This window comes from Falco biarmicus, chromosome 7 (genome assembly GCF_023638135.1).
Source record: "Falco biarmicus isolate bFalBia1 chromosome 7, bFalBia1.pri, whole genome shotgun sequence".
Classification (NCBI taxonomy): Eukaryota; Metazoa; Chordata; class Aves; order Falconiformes; family Falconidae; genus Falco; species Falco biarmicus.
Window position 1 is genome coordinate 45147290 of NC_079294.1, and position 20592 is coordinate 45167881.

General features: G+C 44.0%; 1 protein-coding gene across 1 annotated transcript; it reads left to right on the top strand.

Annotated features, from left to right (window-relative positions):
* The first annotated feature begins 566 nt into the window (after positions 1-566).
* On the top strand, positions 567-19344 carry TMEM179 (transmembrane protein 179). The gene is made up of 4 exons (XM_056347497.1): positions 567-1033; positions 4874-5011; positions 6553-6631; positions 9369-19344. Exons 1-4 carry the CDS (start codon positions 732-734, stop codon positions 9546-9548), a joined length of 699 nt encoding a protein of 232 aa, XP_056203472.1. The 5' UTR covers positions 567-731; the 3' UTR covers positions 9549-19344.
* The last annotated feature ends 1248 nt before the right edge of the window (positions 19345-20592 follow it).

Sequence of the window (20592 nt, forward strand, 5' to 3'; positions counted from 1 at the left end):
CTCCGGTGATTCCTTGCTGCCACTTGCAATATCTTGCTGTGGGGGTAACCAGCTGGGCTAGGAACAAAACCACTTGGTCTGCAGGTCCCCAGGTGGCTGTGCACCCTGTTTCTTATTGCCACCATGTCAAGTTAGGGCCAAAAGCTGCTGGGATCCAGCAGCCAGGATGAAGCCTTTTTTTTTTTTTTTTTTTTCCAGTGGAGATGTGAGTGTCATGGGTGACATCAGTGTCCCCTGTCATTAGGGAGACTGAGAGCCGGTGGTACCCAGCCCTGCTGGGGAGGCACGGACTGATTTAAACCCCTGAGCGCCAGACTGTATCAGCGGCCAGATTTTCCCAAGGAGGGGTCCTCTACAACGTTTTTCCTCTCCACAACCGCCGCAAGCTCTGGAGCCATCAGTACGGGCAGCTCCGGCCGTGGCAGAGGCAGCAGCTGTGTCCGGAGGAGGCATTGCATTGCATTGCACTGCGCATCCTCCCTCCCCACCCCCTACTGCTGCAGGCTTCCTCCCTTCATCCCTTCACGCTCCCCCTCCTCCTGGCCCGCACCCCTCCCACCCCGCATCCCTCCCTCCAGCATCCCTCCCTCCTGCCTCCCTCCCTCCCGCATCCTTCCCTCCTGCCTCCTTCCCTCCTGCTTCCCTCCCTCCTGCCTCCCTCCCTCCTCCATCCCTCCCTCCTCCATCCCTCCCTTCAGCATCCCTCCCTCTGCCTGCGCAGAGCCGCGGACATGGTGCTCAGCAATTTCCTCTTCGCTCAGTGCATCTGCTACTTCCTGGCCTTCCTCTTCAGCTTCATCGTGGTGGTGCCACTCTCCGAGAATGGCAACGACTTCCACGGCCGGTGCCTGCTCTTCACTGAAGGCATGTGGCTCAACGCCAACCTGACGGTGGAGAGGCAGCGCTTCACCGTGCAGGAGTGGGGGCCTGAGGCCGCCTGCCGCTTCAGCATCTTCACCGGGCTCCTCTCCCTGCTGCTGGCCACAGTGCAGGCCTGGAGGACCCTCTTCTTCCTCTGCAAAGGGCATGAGGAGTAAGTATCCCTGGGGATGGCAGGGGGTGCCCATCCCTCCTGCAGGATGGGACAAGTGGGAGCAGCCTGGGGCTGAAGCACTGGGCTTTGCATCCTCCAGATGATCCTTCTCCCTACAGGGGTTTGGGGTGAGGTGGTATATTGCCTGCGTCTGTCTGCATGCACACCACACACACCCCACCTGTGTCCAGGGCCCTCTCCAGAGGATGCTCCCTTGCAGGGGCTTGGGGTGGGGGGCCAGGCTCACTGCAATGCACCCACTGCCCTTTGGCAGGCTGGGAGCAGCACCTGGCAGCTCAGCTGCAGTGGGCATGGAGGGTGCTGGGGGCCATGGGGCGGTGCTGGAGGCTGGTGCTCGCAGGTTCCTCCTCCCCATGGTCCCACTACATGTCCCTGTGAAGGGGGACCTTCCACAGTTGTGCAAAACCAGATGTGTGTGTGTGTGTGTGAAAAACCTTGAAACAATATGGTTGTGTGCGGGATGGGGGTGGGTGGGGTGAAGAAGGGAACAGTTGGTGCCCCCCCTCTATTTTTATCCTGCTTTTGTGGTGGACATGGCAACTATTGCAGAGAGCAACTATTGCTTGGTTACAACAGGGGAGCAATGCTGGGCGCTCCCTGCAGCAGCCGCAGGGCTGCACTGGCAGTGGGTCACTGTGCTCAGACAAACCAAGGGGCATCAGACCCCAGCAGGTACGGTGAGAGGCTCGGTGGTCCAGGCAGCAGCCTGGGGGTGCTGTGCTCTGTGCTTTCCTCTCTGGTGGCCTGTCCTGCCACCCTGGGTAGGACCCCTGGCGCAGGTAACCCAGCCTGTGGGTGCTACAGGGCCAGGGCCCCCCAAACATCCAGCTGCATGGAGGCGGGAAGGCAGGAGCAGGCACTGGGGGCTGGCTAGACTAGGAAAGCCATTTTCCCGTGGATGAGGGACCATGCCAAGGGCAAATCACTCATGTCTGGGTCTATTTGGACTAGAGGTTTTTGAGTCGATGGCTGTTACTCACATCTGGGCTTATACAACACCCTGATGTTGGTGATACTGGGGGCTGGGTAGCAGTGTTTTCTCTCTCTGGCTCTTTGCAACCAGTCTCAAGCTGCCTATTGCTAAAACATGCTATAGTAAGTATAAACTAGAAACTCATTTCCATATTAAAACTTACAAGTTCTAAATATAACCACGTGCTTCTTAATACATTTGAATTCAGCTTCCTCAGGTGATCAGATACCTATAAAGGAATAGCTGAGTCTAGATGCTTTTTTTCAGTTTTGCAGTTCAGAACTAGTTAATTTTTGGAAGAAACCAGCAATAAAAATCCTGTAATAGCAAAATTTGGATTGGATATTTGGCCACCCTCCAAAAGTGGCCATTTAGTTCAAAACAGTTAGGCAGGCCCCTGAAAATTCTCCCTTTCGGAGCGTTTTCAGGGTCCTTTGGGCTGTTAGCAGCTGTATAGCGCCGTTCACAGCCGGTGTGGCTTAGCCCCAGCCAGTAACTCAGTATCACGCAGCTGCTGGCTCACTCACCCAGAGGGATGGGAAGGGAATTGGAAAGGGATGTAAAACTTGAGGGCTGAGATAAGAACAATTTAATAATTGAAACAAAATAAACCCAAAAGAACAATAATAATAAACCTCATAACGAAGGGAGAGAGGAGAGGAAAGAGAAGGGAGAAAAGAAAATGAGTGATGCACAGTACAACTGCTGACTCCCTGCTGACCAATGCCCAGCCAGTCCCCCAGAGAGACCAGAAGACCCTGGCCACGCCCCCAGTTTATATACCAAGCAGGACATCCCATGGTATGGGATATCCCTTTGGCTAGTTCAGGTCAGCTGTCCTGGCTGATACAGGATATGGTCCCAGCTGTATCCCTCCCAATTCCCTGTGCCCCTCCTGAAAAGTCCTTGACTTCATACAAACATCACCCAGTAACAACTAAAACCATCTATGTGCTATCAGCATTGTTCTCACACCAGATCCAAAGCATAGCACTACAACAGCTACTAAGAAGAAAATTAACTCCATCCCAGCTGAAACCAGGACGACAATTTTTCCAGGCAAGAAGGATGATGGGGACCAAAGATGGAGCAAGAGGGCATGATGAGATAACCGTGAAGCATCACAGGAGGGTAAAACAGGACAAGAGGGAAGCTGCTTGGAAACAGTAGCTTCCTAGTAAGAAGGAAGGTCTGATCTTTACCAGATCTTTCAGAAGCAGGCAGGACACACACCATTCTGGTTTTAGACAGCCATTTGTTAATGCTGAAAGGTAGAGGTACAATTCAGATACTTCACTACAAGGATTGCAAAGCCACTTCTACTCCGAGCTCGTACCAGCTCCTTCTGCTTTATGGGTGACCTTGGCACCTGGTGGAGGTGAGCTGATCTAGTCCTCCAAGTCCAGTGAAGCCAAAGGGCAAGAGTAGGATCCATCTTAATGTTGATCTACAAGTTAGGCATCCTGGCATCCAGCTCCCAGTATGGTCTGTAAGAGTGTTTCTGGAAGGTGGTTTATTTCACTTGTTTTCTGTCAGTGTTGGGATGGGATGGCTGTCACTTTGGAGGGAGCCTAGACAGCCCCGCTGAAGCCACAACAACTCAGGAACAAACATCTTAAGCCCACTGGTAATGACTTCCTCCTGATAACTGCTCCATTGATGTCTGTCGGCATGGCACCTTCTATGCCCATAACCTCCTCATAGACAGAAGTCACATATATCTCACCATGTATAACCTGTAGAAATTAGGACTGTCCAGCCCAGAACCTTCCCAGGATTCAAACATGGACTCAGAAAGCCTCTTGGCTTTTCATTTAATGAACTACCAGGGAAAAGAAATGACTTTTTGTTCTCTGGGATGTGTAGACTCCTCTATCCCCAGCATAATGAGAGTGGCACTGATAGAAAATTCATCATATTCACCCTTATCACCTAACCTGAACGGGATGATCTGCCTCCTGGAGTTGCCAGTCTTTCTCCAACCTAGAGTATGTCTAGGTTTCAGATAATGGGACTTTCCAGGAGCCACCTAGAGCAGCTTCAACTAAAGGAAGGCTTGATCAGATGAATGCGGGAAGGATGAGAAAGTTTTCATTAGCTAGAATTAAGGGGGGGAGTTAAACAGTAAGGTTGGAAAATGAGTGGACAATTCTGTGGCCTTATGGGACTGCTGCAAGCCTCCCACCCCATACCATGCCAAACACAGACTGTGCCTGGGGCTGGGCCTGGCTGGCACAATTAACAGGGCTGAGGTAAATTGGTGTTCAGTTGGCAGAGATAACATACTGACACCAGAGCCAGAGAAGTCCCAGGAGAAGCTGGCCTGCTCTGCAAATGGCCCATACAACGGAGATCTGTGTCCTGTGATGGCAGTTCTTTTTGTTACATTGCTTAAAATGATTATAGCTATCAGTACTGTGTTTTTATTTTTAGTTTCTCTGTCCTAGGCAATTTTTGTCCCAATTATCACTTCAGTCATAAAATAAGTTTTAGATCCAGTTACTATATAATTTGAGCTAATGACATTTATTTTAACAATGGTGATTTTCATCATTACAGCTAATGAAAGCCATGCTGTGTATGAACAATCACCACTTAATATTTATATTTAAAGCCCCATCCTTTTATGGTGAAAAAAAGTATCAAAATCAAAAGCGCTTACAAATGAAGGTAATGTGACTCAAAGTCATAATCCATAGTTTTTCAGTGTATTAGGTGTTCTTAATTAAAGCAGATGTGTTTCAAATGGAAACTGATCTTTGTGCCCAGTGTATGCTGCTTACAGAGACTGCTGATGTTGTCTTTCAGCTGTTTATGAGTTACATTTTTCTTCCCTTTTATTGCAGCTCTTTCTTTTACGCCTTCCTGAATCTGCTGATCAGCGCCTTTGTGGTGTTTATCACATTTATTGCTAGCACTATAGTGAGCGTAGGATTTAACATGTGGTGTGATGCAATTACCGAAAAAGGAAGCATGCCAAATAGGTTAGTATTGAAGAATTCATTTTCTTCCTTTTTTCTTTATTTTTTCATGTATGCACAAATGGATAGTGGTATTGCAAACTGTAACTATTGCACACAAGGTGAGCAAGGGGGAGAAGGCATCTGTAATGTGGAAATCCAGATTTTTTCATCTGGAACAAAAAAAGCAAATCAAACTTTTTTTTTGCATTTAGTAGCCCACAAAGAAAAGTGTGTTCCCACAGTGTTTCAAGGTCTCTTTAATAAAGAGTCAAAGATCATACACAAGAAAAATCTGTTAGTTTTAAAATTTTTATTTCCAAAGGAGACCTAGATTTGGGAATGTTCTGAGTATGGTCTTTTGAGCAGGGCAGGGGTCTGGGGGTCAGGGCTTCTGGCTTGCTGCCCTGGCTCTGCCACTGACCCACTGTGTGACAACGGGCAAGTCACTTATCTTGCCTGTGCCATAACACACCATCATCCAGCCCTGGTGTAAAGATTCTGGCCTCGCAGCGGTGCTGTGGATACCCTAAGAGCCACAGAATGGAAAGTACTTTGTAAGTGCAAAGTACAGATGGCTGGTACTTTCTCACAGCACACAAAATGTACAGCTCCTGAAATGGTCTACTGTATCCCATGATGCTTATGCTCCTTATAGGAAACATAGGTTGAGGTAGATCTTTTCTTATCAAGAAAGAACAGTGAAGAGCGAGGAAAAGGTGACATTTTATGTCATATGATATTGAATAATCGTACTACTTAAAGCATACATTTATGTTGCACATTGTCATATGTTGTAAAATGCCATAGTAAATGTTCTGTTTAGGGCTGCAACGATTAATCGAATTATTTGAATATTCGGTTAAAAATTCAATTATAAAAAACATCTAATCGAATATTCGGATAAGAACCCAAGATGACCGACACCACTGAAAAGGAGAGAGAAGAGGCTGCAGAAATCAACCAAGAGATAGAAAGACAACCTCAAAATCCTGGGATTTTTTTCACACCAGTAAAAGTCCAAGTTATTTGTAAAATCTGTAGGCAGCCTCTATCTTACCATCAGAGTATCGTCTCCTTGCTGGAGCATCCGAAACAAAAACACCCACAAAATCCCTTCTTCTGAGGCTTTTCCTGATGAAGTCAAAAGGTAATGGAGGCTCATACACTTTGTTTCATTGAGGGGTGAAGCAACCAACCTGGTGTGATGCCAGATGTATATATGTGGGAGGCTTGGTGGTAGTGGGAGAAGAGGGTTTTAAGGTTTTAAGTATACTGTTTTCATAGTAACTGTTAAAATTCCACTTACGGAACATTGGTGTTATCACTTACATAAATTATACATATATTTTTTAAAAGAAAGCAATTACATGCCTCTTTTAGCCTAGTTTTAGAGAAGATTGGCAAGCCACCTGGTTACTGCAATAACCTAAATATCTTTTGATAGAATATGCCATTGTGACTGAAACACACTTAAGATGCTGCTTCATTTTATATTTGGTTTGCGTCTTTGGGATTTCTGGAATAATTTTCTTTTTTCCCCTCCAAATGCCTTCCTTGGGTAGCTGTGAAGAATTACAGGATATAGATCTTGAACTGAACTTAGAAAACTCTGCTTTCTACGACCAGTTTGCTATTGCACAGGTAGGTCAGCCTAGATTGTGGTTCTATTCCAGTTCATTTGCCATTTGCTCATTGATCTGGGATTGCTGGAGCTGAACTACTATTCCTCTGAAATCAATGGGAATGTTTCCATTGACTTTAGTAAGCGCTGAATCAGGATGATAGTGATGGGTACATTTGCATTTTAAATTCAAAATAGACGGTTTTGAATGTGGACATGTGCAAACCTGACGCTGCCACTGATCCTATTACTCTTGATGGAAAATTTATTTTTTTCCAAAAGATGACCTCTGCAGAAGTTGCAATACTCTGGTGTCCTTGAGCTCTTCATTGCTGTTCAGAATAATGTCTGACCTGCATCAGATCATGGGGCTATTAGCTTTGCCTTCCCTGAGTTTGCCTGAGGTCGCCTGAGGTGTATAAATATCAGACCATGGAAAATAATTAAAGATTACTGTCATTTAGATAGGGCTGTTTTCTGATGAATCTTTGAGAATGAGACCTCTAAGGCTGTCAGACCTTTCTGTTAAATATGCTAGCTCTAAGTCAATGAACACTGGTACCTGAGCACTGGTGCATGTTGAGCATGTAAAAGTTCTGCACTGAGGGTAGCCCCATCCATGCAGAGTTGCACCCATACTCATATGCTTCTTATGGTGTCCTGCATGGGGCGAGGCATTAGCTTGCCTGGGGCACTCCTTGAAAGTAACTGTGCATCTTGGACACAAGCTTTTATATGCCATAAAAGTGACCCCTTTATATGATGCTAGCCCAAGGCCAAGCTGTATTTTGTAGCGGATTTTGCCATTAGCTCCTAATCTGCCAGCTAGTGGGAGGGTAGCAGAAGTAAACCCATTATCAGTCTATGGCTTTGAATTCATGGCAGCTAAACGTCTGTGTCCACCTTGTGATCTCAGGGTGGACAGCTGATAATCTATATGCAAGAGAAGGCATTTCTCTAACAGGGAGCCATGCCTAAAGAGTCAAGGTCAATGCACATAACACTTCAGCTGGAGGAGAATTAACATATCACAGCATAGATGGATCAAGCCAAGCTGTTGGATACACCAATGCAAGACCCTCAGGATGTCCCTGGGCAGAGCTAGCCTGCAAGGTACAGCCACTAAGCTCTGCAAACATCCAAGCAGGAAGAGCCTGGGAGCATAACAGCCCCAGGGGAAAACCATTTGGCTTCAAAAGCTGAACTTGGCAGTGTCAAAGTGAATCCTGATGGTGACTGTTTGAAGAAAGGACCAAACAGGGAACAAAATCCTGCAACATTGTCTTCTGATACCCAGGGTGAAGTAAGCAGAGTTGGCTGAAGGTACAAGAATGAGTCTGTCTATGGAAGGCAAATCAGTTTCTTTGAAACAGTAGAACGAAAACCCCGAGAATAGACTGGACTTACTGGCCAAAGCAAACATGTCCTTGTAAGTGCAATAATTTCTTACAGTAGGCTTTACTCAGAAGCAGTCTCTACCCGTTTTCCTCCGTTTGGATGCTTCCAACACATCAGAATGGGTCTGGGAGTTTCCCTGAATTTGGCTAAATGCAAGTAGATTTTTTTCATGTCAAATAGAAGACCACAGCAGTAGCAGATACCTGAATGCTTTTAAGATAATATTTAATTTATGAAGTGCTTAAGAAATTAATTCAAAGCTTCCAATCGTCTAGATATAGTCATATAAAGCCAAATTAATACCTCCTTCTATTGAAGGTTTGTAGAATAACTGAAATATTCTTTACTTGGTGAACTGAGATAATTGTAGGTATGGGCAGAAATACTGAAGAGAATTTCCAAAGTGTATAAGCTATATAGGAACATAAACTCCTTTCAGAAAATAGTGGTCGTTGCTTATCTAAATTGGCTATTAATGTGCACAGCTGTATTGCTGTCTGGAAGTGTTTAAATTGTTGTATTTTTTTAATTGAAAATTCAGTATGTCAAAACCGAAATACAGGGATTCAACTAATCTTTCTTTGCTAAAGGCATCATAGAATTAAAACAGAATTTCTGCCAGAAAGCCTTACTACAAATGAACCTCCTCTGTGGCAGGGAGGCCAACATTCAAGTACTGGAACCAATCAAAGTGTAATTATTTCTACGGAGTCAGGCGAGAGAGACTAGTTTAGTGATGGGACTTACTGCAGATCTGATGCTTGAAGCCCCAGTCTCTCCTGCCAGGTATATAGGTGTCACCAGGCACCTGAGTGTGTTGTAGTGGGTTTCTCTTGCTCTCTGAGTTCATGCTAATGTGAACCAGTTAGCCCAGAATGTAAGGGTGCAATATAGAAGATTTTCTCAACAATATTTTGAATGGAAATACTTTAAAATTAACACTTCTGCAGGGCTAGTGGAAGGCCTGAAGGACCTGGGAAGAAAGTTTTAAAAAATATCTTTAAAAAAACTGCAACTCCAAAGTAACAAAAATAATATAATCCCAGGAATTTTGGGCTGGCCAGAATGTCAGAAACGGGAAGTTCAATGGATGCACCTAGATTACACAGATTTATTTTTTTCATTATTTTACTTCATACATTTTTGCTTCGGTTTTTCTAGTACATGAAAGAATTTTTTCCTTTTAAGCTACAAATAACTTGACAGAGTTGAAGAAACATGGGGCCAGGACCTCAATGGATGTAACTTGGTGTGACTCCATGGGTTTTGGTCCAGAAGAGATTTTGATATTCACCTGGACAGTTGACTTTGGATTTATAATATGGTACTGACCTCTTTATCATTTCTTTTTTTGTCTAGTTTGGTCTCTGGGCTGCCTGGCTGACTTGGCTGGGAATTACCATTCTGGCTTTCCTGAAGGTTTATCAGAACTACAGACAGGAGGACCTGCTAGATAGCCTGATCCATGAGAAGGAGCTGTTGCTAGGAAGATCCTCTTCACGAGCCTCTTTGCAAGATGAGAAAAGTGGTATGATCTAAAGTGTAAGCAAATTGTCAGGGCAGGATCTAGATTTTATTATTCAGTAGTGTGAGCTGAGGTTGAGTCAGGGTATTGAGTGTGTGAGATTGTTTCTTTCCTTATAACAGATGTCCTTGCCAATCACCCACCTCCTCTGTGAGAAATTGCTGGCGGAAATACTTGCATTAGGATACAGAGAATGGATGGCCCCATGCTCCATTGGCACAGCAAACACTTTGTCCTGCGCAGGCACGATCTGTAACCTGCTCTTGCTAGCAGAGCTGCGGGCTACCCCTGGCTTTCAGGGTAGGGACCTTTTTGGAGGGCTGAGCTAGCAAGACCAGGCTACAGAGTCCAGGCTATTTCTTAAAAATATTCTACAACAACAGTTGTAACTGAGGCTGTGTCCAGTCCCTCTTCTCCCCCTCTCGTCTCTTTTGCCTGTAAAGCTGCACCTATTCTCACTTTATTCTGGGTAATTGCAGCGCTGGTCCAGGTACAGACTCCCACTGTCTCTGCTTTTGCTATGTATGGACACAATGCTGACAAACCTGTTGCTCCTGCTCTGATTTTGAGTTCATTTAGAACATAGAGACCCATGTTCCAGACTTGATATTTAATGGTGATTAGTGTTAATGAATTTCACGAAGCCACTGTATTAGTACCGTATCTGTCAAAAACTGTGTATCATTTCAAAGGATGGTGGAGAATTTCCGTGGTTTTGTTTCTTCTTAGATTGTGGCATGACCAACATTTTTTATGACTCCTGAAGTGCAGTGTAGCTAGCAATTGCTGAAGCTTGCATACTAAAAAATGATGCTGAATAGTGATAATGATTGTGCATTTATAAATGTAACTTGGTCCCTAACATTGTATGCTATTCTGAGTATTAGAATTTACTTGTGATATTGATTTCATATAAGGTATGCAAAATTACTGTGAACATTTGCATTGTAGCTATTTGTACATATTTATAAACATAGCAGGGAGCTTGAACAGCTGAGTTGTTTTATAGGTAGTTCAGTGCTGAATGGGTCTGTTCTCCCCACTTACGGGCAGGAGTTCCAGGGCTGATGAGTTTTGCTGTGAAAAGGGAGAACTGTTATCTACACAAAGCTCACGAGTTGACTTCGTTGTTGCTTTCAATTTTGCTTGGCCAGCGCTTCAACAAATAAGGTGGATAGTTGAGTCAAGAAGTAGATCTGGTAATTAAGAAGATTCACTCAGATGAGTGTGGGTTTGCATGGCGGAGAAGTGGAGTTGTACTAGTATTAGGCAGTTATCCCCAGTTACACATTACACAGGAGATCCTGATTCAGCAGAAAACTTAAGCAAGCAGTTAAGTTTAGGCTGAGGAAGATTTTTTGTGAGTACACTGGCACTGCCTGGGGCAGCTGTGTTGGAGTTGAGACAGCAATTATTGCAACACGAGTGCAAACAGAGCTGTGTTACCTGGTAAATAGGAAGGAGGGGAGAGAAGACAGCAGGCTTCTATCCCATCAGAGCTCCAGCCTGGGACTAGCACAACCATGCAGATTTACTGTTTTCTTCTGGAGAATATCTGATGTTTAAAGTTAAGTACCAGCTTAAGCATTTGGTTAAAACAGAATTTAAAGTCGTAACAAATCCCTTTTAGGGCACAAAATCTAATATTACATTCCCTAGCCAAATTGCTCTCATAGGTTTAGGGTAAAATCCCTCTGTGGGCTTTAAGCAGTGAACCAGCCCTGGGAACATCACTTCCAGCCCCAGCTGGCCACAGCTGTCTGCAGAGAGATCGTGTTTTTCAGCATCATTTCTGCCCACAAGGGAATGCAATACCTTTGCAAGTTTTGCAGCGGTGGCTTTTTTGTAGTTGATAATCGACATCAGAGGAGCAGTTCCTGAAAAGGGAACTGGAGACCAGGTTAGTTAATACCAGTTTAAAATTCAGAGATAGGACTGTTGTAGCGCTTTTGTTTTTATTCATTTGGTCTAATAAGAGATGCACTCTTGCAGGTACCTAAGTCCTTTGCAGGCATGACCTTCCCCTTCTTGCCCTGAAGAAGAGCTTGGGTCCTGAAAGTCAGCCTGTTTCCTATGTTTGCCTAACTGTTTCTCCAGCTGTAAAAGATCTACTTCTCCTTCCAGTCTCACTTTGAATTTGAGATTCAGCAGTGATATCTCTTCCCACAAATTACTTCAGTGCATGCCTTACTCCTCACATGGACCCATGCTGTTGCTTTGTATAATATATTTTATGTATGTGCCAAGTCAGGCTTAGGCTGAAGTAACATGTAGGTTGGGACCATTGTTCCTGGTCTTGCCTGGGGTTTCGAAGAACCAGAAGGTAGCAAATATCTCTTCCTCATCCCTGCTCGGAGACACCAGGGCTCAAGCCTTCTCTCTGGTTCTGAGAAGGAAGAAGATACTGCCCATCAGTGAGGCTGTCCAGAGTTCATGCTCTCTTTTACCTCTCTTTTTTCCTGTCTCAGGGTCTTTTCCTCCTTTCCACTTCCATGAAGAGCAGCAAACACTGGTCCTGGGGTTTCTATTCTTGTAGAAAAAGTACTAACTTTCGTGGCTAGTATTTTCACTAGCATTTGTCACCCAAACACTATCTTCATTGTTCTGTAGATCAATAGACAAAAAGTGGGATCTTTAAAGCACCTGGGGCAGCCAGGATCCCATCTTGAAGTCAATAGGAACAAAATACATCACTTCAGCCTTTGGAAAGTCCAGCCCAACACAAGTACACATACAGACTGACCTGCTAACTTTGGCATCGAGGTTTAGCTTCTCTAATTCACTTACCTGGGTGAATTCTTCTAACCCCAGTTGCATCACAGCATCCATGGATGCAAGCATTTTGGCTGTTGGAGTTGGCATTTGAACTGAAAACAGGCTGAGGCTCTTCTCTGAGTCCTACATGCATCTCAGTCTCTTTTCCCCAGCTTTCCTCACTTGACCAGGTGGGGTGAGGCTGGCACCCAACTTGCAAGCACCAGTGATGCTTAAAAGCAAGGCTAGTTTTGAAGGAAGCTCCTGAACAGGTGAGAAGGCAGAGCACATGGTGAGAAGCTCTCTGGCTTTTTGAGGGGAGGAGGGGTCTTGTGCATGCCCAGTTACTGGACCCACCTTTTTCGTTTGCATATAGCTTTCTGCAACCTCTTCTCCTAAAGCTTGGACACTCAGGCCAACCTGGTGATGCGAGACAGAAAATGTGTTAGAATAGTGGTGTTATTTGTACACACAGACATACATACCTACCTATGCTCTCTCTCACACACGTCTCTCTTCTGTATTTTCTGACTTCTGCTTTTAGTCATCCACTGCCAGCCAGCACAGAGTGTCTTCAGTAGGAGTTTCTCTGAGTCAAATGTTGCATTTCTGTGATATTTCAATGCCTTCTTCAATTTGCCATCTCCAAAAGCAGGCCTCTGGGAACACTCTCGCAAGAACTGTATTCAAAGAACTAGAACCTTGTGTAGCATTTCTACTCGTATTGATTTATTTTCACACAGTGGCAGGGGAAAAAGCTTGGTGGCCTTCGCCCATGCAAACCCTCCTGCTGCTGCCCATCGCAAAGCTGTGAGCCACTCTGGTGGAGAACATAGGATGCAGTTGTTTACTTGCTGTGTTCCCTGCGATGCTAAAACCACAACCAAAAGGCCTTTGTTTTGGCCTGTAAAAATTCCTGGTAATGCAGGGACAGCCTTACTTGGTTGGATGCAACTGGATGATGCTTTCCGAGGCACTGGGTTGTTGTCACACAATTACTCTGCTATATCAAATATATGTTCCCCACGTCCTGGCTACCATCTGTGGTTAATTTCCCTGCCAATTCCCTGCCAGCAGTCCACACTGGGTTAGAAAAATCTAAGCTAACAAGTATCACCTGAGCTTTTAGAGCAATGCTGTTGGTTATTATTTTTATAAAGGAGAAACAATTGAAGCCATTGTTTGGAATATAATTTCCTCATGAAGGCACAAATGCTTATATCTTCTTATCCCAGTAATTTGTGAGGTTTCTTTCACCTGGGAACTTACAGTATTGCAAAAATAAGAGCGTGATGATTTCCTTTAAAACCTGAAGGACACGTATGCTATGGCAGTGTTTCTATGGTCCCTTAGAAAACTGGTTGCTATAATAACCAGTGACAGATGCTCGAGTATACAGACCTTGTCATGAAAGCATTTAGTATCAGGCAGGTGGGGTATGTGTGTCTATACAACGTACACAGATATATGCCAGAAATAATTCCACTGCTCTTTGATATGGATGAATGGTCTTCTCTTAGCAGGTGGTTTGGCCTGGAGTAGTTATTAATTTGCCTTAACTTTCTACACTGCCTTTTTCTTACTTAGTATTAGGATCTGTGCGAGGATACAGAGGTTATGATAGCCAGAAGTGGATGTGGATGTGATGTGAGTGGAGTAGGAAAGCACTGGCCAGTGCAAAGCCTCCAAAGGGCAGAGATGGGTTTCTGATGCAGGTTTGCAGATGTTCTAACTCCTCCCATATCGGTGGGTAATGTCCTGATGTTGGCTTGTACTAGTCCTGTTACGAACAGGGAGCCACACTTCCCTCCAAGGCCTTTCCTCACTGATGTGGAACACTGCTGATTTAACCTATGTAGTATTCAGGATGGAAGCAGAGCTGCAGAGAAGAGGACCACATGCTTTGTAGTCATGTTACATGAGCAAGGAGTACTTTTCCTCTGATTCAGGAATTCTGCACCATGGACTCCTAAATGACCAATGAACCTGGAATGAACATAGTCTTATTAAATCCTGTAAAAACAGTATTGCAGGCAAAAAGCAGAACATATTTCGATAGGACTATCAATCCTTCAGTTGCCAAACCATACTCTTCTGCAACACAGTACAATATTCTGGCTCAAAACAACCAGCATGTCCTTTTGTATGAAGCCATTTATTTGCTGTTAGAAAAGATGCAGTGACAAAGAGGAAAAAAAGATGTGTTTATAACAGTTACTTAGTAGTGGAAGTTTAGATGGGAGAATTAATTTTAAAACATTGTCTTAACGGTTGAAGAAATTCAAGCAGATCTTAGGTGTAGCAAGTTAGTGTGTAGTTCTTGAGGGACAGAAGGGCTAAGCTGATTTATGGTGTCTGAGAATTTAACCAAACTAACCTTCTATATTTAAAGTAACCTGAACACTTACCTTAAGAAAACATGTGCACATGCTCTGTTTCTTCTACACCCCCACTGTGAACAGTGGGTTAGAAAGCCCCAGGCTGTGTTATTCTCTGAAATGGAGGGCTAGACTAGACAAACTGTTTCCTAGTTTGAGGGCTTTGGGTTTTCTTAGTGCAATGGCTATTGCATGTGAAATGCATGACTAGTTGAGAGAGGACACTTAGGATTCTCCTGGACACCTGAAGGTTCTCATCAGTGAGATAAGAAGCCACGTTTCACCTTTATTTGTCCTCCAGAATCTTTTAGTCTTTGTTGCATAATTGGTCCGATCTCAATTTTTAGCACCTCATGCAGCTTAGCCCTTAGGTTGATGGTTGGTCCATCTCCTGAGAAATGGGGGATGTGCACAGGAGTGTCTTTAGGCAGATCTGGGTGCAGAATGCAGGGTCCCTTTGCTAGGGAAGTGTGAGCCACAGGCTGTTGTATAGGCTTTTTGAGGAAAACTGGGTTTCTGCACAACTTTAAATCACAGATCGATCTATGTGATGGGTGTCAGAAAATACAATATCAAATGTGCAAATTCAGAATGAATGTCAGCTGCAAAATATTTGTTACAAGAAAGTACATAGAAACTTGGTGTTTGGGTGTATATGGCTTTTATCATCTCCCTTCTCCAAAGCCCCCATTTCAAACATATTGCATGTAAAATCACTTTTACTATTTAAATAATAAATGTAACAAAAATCCAGATGATCATTCATACTGGCAAGACTTAAGAGTATTTTGTGACAAACCAGTCTAGATTTTGACAAAATTTTTGTCTTTACTTCTTAATCAATGGCCTGGGTGTGAACATCCTTGAGCTAATGGGAATCCTGTCTGTATCCAGAGCCTGAATTTATGTCCCAGACCATTTCCTTTGCTGATGGAAATAGCCCATTTTTATCTCATTGGTATGTTTGCTTTGGAGACCACAAATGCCGTGTCCTTATGCTTAGGCAATCTGGGAAGAGAGGCAGGTTTTTGCCTGGCTAGTTTCCACACCTGCATGCAGGGAGAAAATGCTCATATAACTTCATGAGCACTGAAATTGTTTCAAAACTGTTTCTGTCCATGATCCTAATGCCTTGAAGTGCATGTTTCTGTCCTTGTCCTCCATAAGAAAGAGGAAAACTAACCTAAGCTGTATTTTAGTATTCAGAGATGCACACTTTAAAATTTTTTATATATTTTTTTTTTGAGATGACAAAATTACACTCAATTGATGAAGCTAACAACTGCACTTTGATGTACTCCTGATGTAGAAGGGAAAAACACAACTGCACTCTATCAAAAAAACTTAACATTTGTTTCTGAGAGGTCAGGCAGCAATGTTCCTAATGTATAGCAAGTACTGCATATTTCAGTGCAGGCACATAAATGTCTTTCCATTCTGTTGTTGGGATGAGTATTTAATAGCAATGCTTTCTCTTTAGTTTTTTTTGTCTATGCCAAAGAGTGTATTGAACTGCTATTGCAAGCATAGATGAATCTATTCATCCGAGTCCTTAAACTTTTCTACCTCTCATAGCTACTATAACTGCCTGAACCGTTACTGCACACAACAGTGGAAAGGACTGAATCCATGTGAGAGTCTAAATCCTATTCGCATAGATAACTAAAGGATTTAGGATTTAATGCTTACTGGTTTCCTGCCAGCTCCTCGTTAAAAAGTGGGCACAGGCACCCAAGAAGGGCTGTGTGAATAGCCCTCTTGATTGGTCAAATAATGATTTTATTTTGGTTTGGTTTTCTTAATACTTTTTTTTTTCTCTCCAAAGACATGGAAGGTTATATGTTATGTGAAAAGTTGCATTTCATAGGGGTGGCAGAAAGCGGTGAACTACTTAAAATGCCTGTAGTGGTCCTTCTGCAGCCCTCTCCACTGGCAGCTAACTGCAAGGCACAGGTTTGATCTCCCCCTCTGCCTGGGGAGACACAAGCCTCCATCTACATGGCAAGTGTTGTTACCATGGAGTTATCCTGGATCCCTTTCAAATCCTCTTGTTGGAGCTCTTCTACTTGGCTCCAAATTCCTAAATAACAATGTTTTAGCCTGGCGGCTCTGGTGTTTATCAAGGAGATGAAGTACTTGGCAGCAAGAGCTGCTCACTGAAATAGCTGGGATTATTTGTAGATGCTGGAAACCCAGTCTGAGAACTTTTTGTTCCCCTTTTCCACTTGACTATGTTGTAAAGAGAGGGTTGAGACCAGCCCAGAGGTGGGAATGAAGATCCATTGTTACTGTTGACGTCTTGGGTGATTTGTCACAGAATTGAGTAGACAGTCCTGTGACAAAACTACTCTTTTTTTTTTTCTCTCTCTCCAAAGAAAAAAAAAAAGAAAAAAAAAAAAAAGAAAAGAAAAAAAAAAGAAAAAACTACCTCCTTACTTTCCCCTTTGTGCCCCAGAGCTGAGCAAGTTTGACTCCGGTTTGTATACAGTTTCTGAAGGGTATTACGAATGTGAGAAACATTGCAGCTCCTATGGCAAAATTTACCTTTTGTCAAAAAATAAGAAAGAATGACATAGATTTTCCCTGTTCTCACTTGGGCTGTCTGGGGTACGACGTCAAAGCCTTCCCTTTACATCATCCAGGCCTGATTCCAGTGACATGTTGCTCTAGGAGGTTCCCAAGGCTGGTGCCAGCAGTCCCTTAAGGGACCTGGTGAAGTTAGATGAGTACTAGGTTAAATCATAGATTTTAAGGCAAGGAAATGTTTGAAAATCTTCTTGTCATGGTATCCCACATAAGAGAGTCCAGAGCTCTTCACAGCCTCACTACTGCAGCACCAGGAATTAGTTTTCCCTGTTAACACCGTGCGGTCTCATGGTTTGTGTCTGCAGTACAGCCCATCTTCCCGCAGCACGTTGGGTCTTGATTGCGTCCGTTAACCTGTTCCATTGTCTCTGCTGCTGATACAGTTTTAACATTGTTAAACTGCTGTTCAACATTTGACTTCAAAAGGTGCTAACAGTCTCCTTATTAAACCATAGTTTTCTGGAGTTGCAAGCAGTCCTTTTGCTAAATGATGCTAAGAAAATGCTAAACAGCATCCTTCCAGGGGGATGACTGCTGCATCAGGCCAGTGCAGATGGATGGTATCAGAGCAATTCTGGTCAAATACTCTCGGAATAAAACTAGTGCTGGTTTTCAGCCCAAGCCACACAATTGAGAAATCAATATATTGTGATCTGAAGTACACTCCTAAGAGGTTTTTGAAGGTTTATAAACAAAACAACAACAAAAAAACCCCCAACAGTTTCACTGACATCTCCTTTCCTTGGGTCCTTTCATCTCCAAAAACATTCCTCAAACTTCACAGAGGGTTTTATTGCCATTGAGCTGATCAGGCCTCATTTCTCACATCTCTTCCTGCTGGGGACAAAGGCTGCTGAGGGAGACAGGGGGGTGCTGTAAATCAGAACAGAAATAGGTGGTGAGGAGAACTGCGAGTGCATTTCCTAGGAGGGATTTCGGCTTTCAGGCTGCGATGTGAGGGATCCAGCATGGCAGTGCCCATGCTGGCAGTGCTGACACCGTTTTCACCCTTTGCTTGGCCCGCTCAGCCACCACCTGCTCATCTGGCTTCATGCACAGCAAAGCATCTCCTTGAAGTATGTGCTGCCCTAAACTCAGCTTCTGGAGAGGGCCACCTGTGTCAGCCGTGCAGATATCCGTGTAAAGGTGCTGGCATGGCCACCAGGTTTGGAGGGGCTGCTTTGGAAACCTCTTCTTTCCAGGTTGGCAGATCCAGATACCCTACAGCTGGCCCTTTGCCTTGTGCAGCTCGTGGCTCATGTGGGGAAGGAAGGATTGTTCCCAAATCTCTGTCGACTTGCCATTTTTGAAAGTAGCTCGTAAACACCCATAGTTTTAAAAGGTTTGGGGGGGTTTATGTGGTACCACCTGCAAAGATCTGAAGCAGATCTTGCATACAAGTCAGAGCAGAGCCTGAAAGCATTTCAGCCTCTCTAAAATATATGTCCTGTGACTTACGCGTTCACGAGCTACTGTCTTTTCTTACAGCCTCGTAGGAAAAGCTTTAAGAGTCTCGATTAACTCCTGTGTCATGCTGCTAAAGAGGTCCCCGCATAATGGTATCTGGGGGCAAAACTGAACACTTAAATAATTTGTTTAACCACTGAAAGCAGTAGAGGGGCAGATCCTTTGCTGGTGTATATAGCTTAGCTTTATGAGCCATGCTGGAATCATGCCAGTCCACACAAGCTTAGGGTAGAGCCTGGTCTGTTCTGAATATTATTTCTTTTGATTTGTACGGTCTTTTGCAGTGTAATGACTACTGATTTGGAACTTTATTTGCATGCATTTGACAGAAACAGGATTGAGTGAAGTTTATTATTGTTTTGATACAGTCTCAAAAAGGAAGCTTTTTACTAGCATTTTAATATAGCCCTTTGTAAACACCTAGAAATAAAAATTCTGAGTCCAATCCTTCTGCTAATGGAGTGACTGACAAAGTTTTCTTTGGCTTTAGTAGGAGCTGGACTGGGTTCAGTATAAACGATACACTATAGTGTTACTGATAATGTGTTTTATATATTGATGCTTTTTGCTGGACAGTGCATTGGCTTTTTATGATTTGGTGACATATACAAATAAATTATTTGGAAAGTCAATATTCTGTGACTGGTTTTTGAAGGTGAATTTAAATCATTACAATGTAAGAAAAAATTTGTTCTCAAGGTCAGTGGTAACACCTTAGTTTGTGAACTCATTCCCCAGCATCTCCACGCCACAACCTGTATAGTCAAGGACATGGCCAACACTCCTAAGCTGCCTGAGCCCTTTTGGTATCATCTTCCAGCAGTGAACCCTAATGCCATAGGAGGCTAGGAGAAGATGCTCCCATGCCAGCATGCAGCTGAAAGGCAGCTTGTTACCAAATGTGAAAGGGAACCACAGTCTGCATGGGCAGGCTCATTTTCTAAATGCCGGCTGGTTAATTTTCTTCATGTAACGTCAGCCTTTCTTTTCAGAGGTGGGCCTAAAGGCTCCCAACAGCTATCCTGGAGTAAGGAATTAATAAGAAACAAGTCCATGCTATTATCTTAGAGGTTCCCGAGTTACTCCTTGAGGGCAGTTGGTAATACCCTTTTCCTAAGCACACTCTGCCAGCTCTTCTGCTTGCTTCAAAGTGGAAAAAGGCAGAAATAACTAAAATTGCTGCTAAGGGCTTCTGCTGCTCCATTAACTTGTTTGCAGATGTGGCAGGGCTGGAGACATGAAGTAGGGAATGGGGCTAGAAGCAGTCTTTGGAGCTGCTTTTTACTAGTGCTAATGCTGAGTGCATTAAAAGGTTAATGTAAAAAAAATCTAATGTCATCTCACTGTGTCCTTTACTATCTCCTCTAATCGTATGGGTATGGATGTGCCTGCTAGTGCAATCAGGTGCCTTTGATGTGGTGAGCCTGCCTGAAGAGGTGTTGGCAGCTGCCCTCTGTTCACGCTGCAGGAATGTACTGAACACTGACAAAACAACACTTACCCCGTACTGTTGTGGTCTGCTGATTTCTGTTGTGCATTACTTTCATACTCATTGCATAAGTGATATTAGGCAGCACTTCTACCCTTAGGCCCTGTCACTAGCCCATCTGCATGCACAGGCCTCCTTTGACTCTCTTCTGGCCCTTTGACTCCTGTCAGCACTGCTCCTGGGAAGCCCACCTCCTCACTGTCTGCTTCAAGAACTGCTGCAAGAGTCCTGTCCTCCACCACTCCCTCTTTTAGCCCTTTAAAGCTAATATATTACATTTCCAAGCTGGATTAAATAATTGCTTGGAACTGGTTGGCTGCAGGATTCTTGATTTCTAAAGCAATTCCCCAAACTGACACCAGTTTTCAGGTGAGCATCTCTAGC

What these genes read in the sequence shown, in the direction of transcription:
- TMEM179 (XM_056347497.1), top strand. Translation starts at nt 732, where the DNA reads ATGGTGCTCAGCAATTTCCTCTTCGCTCAGTGCATCTGCTACTTCCTG. An exon ending in CTCTGCAAAGGGCATGAGGA is followed by an intron (nt 1,034 to 4,873) that starts GTAAGTATCCCT and finishes CTTTTATTGCAG; the next exon opens with CTCTTTCTTTTACGCCTTCC. An exon ending in ACCAGTTTGCTATTGCACAG is followed by an intron (nt 6,632 to 9,368) that starts GTAGGTCAGCCT and finishes TTTTTTGTCTAG; the next exon opens with TTTGGTCTCTGGGCTGCCTG.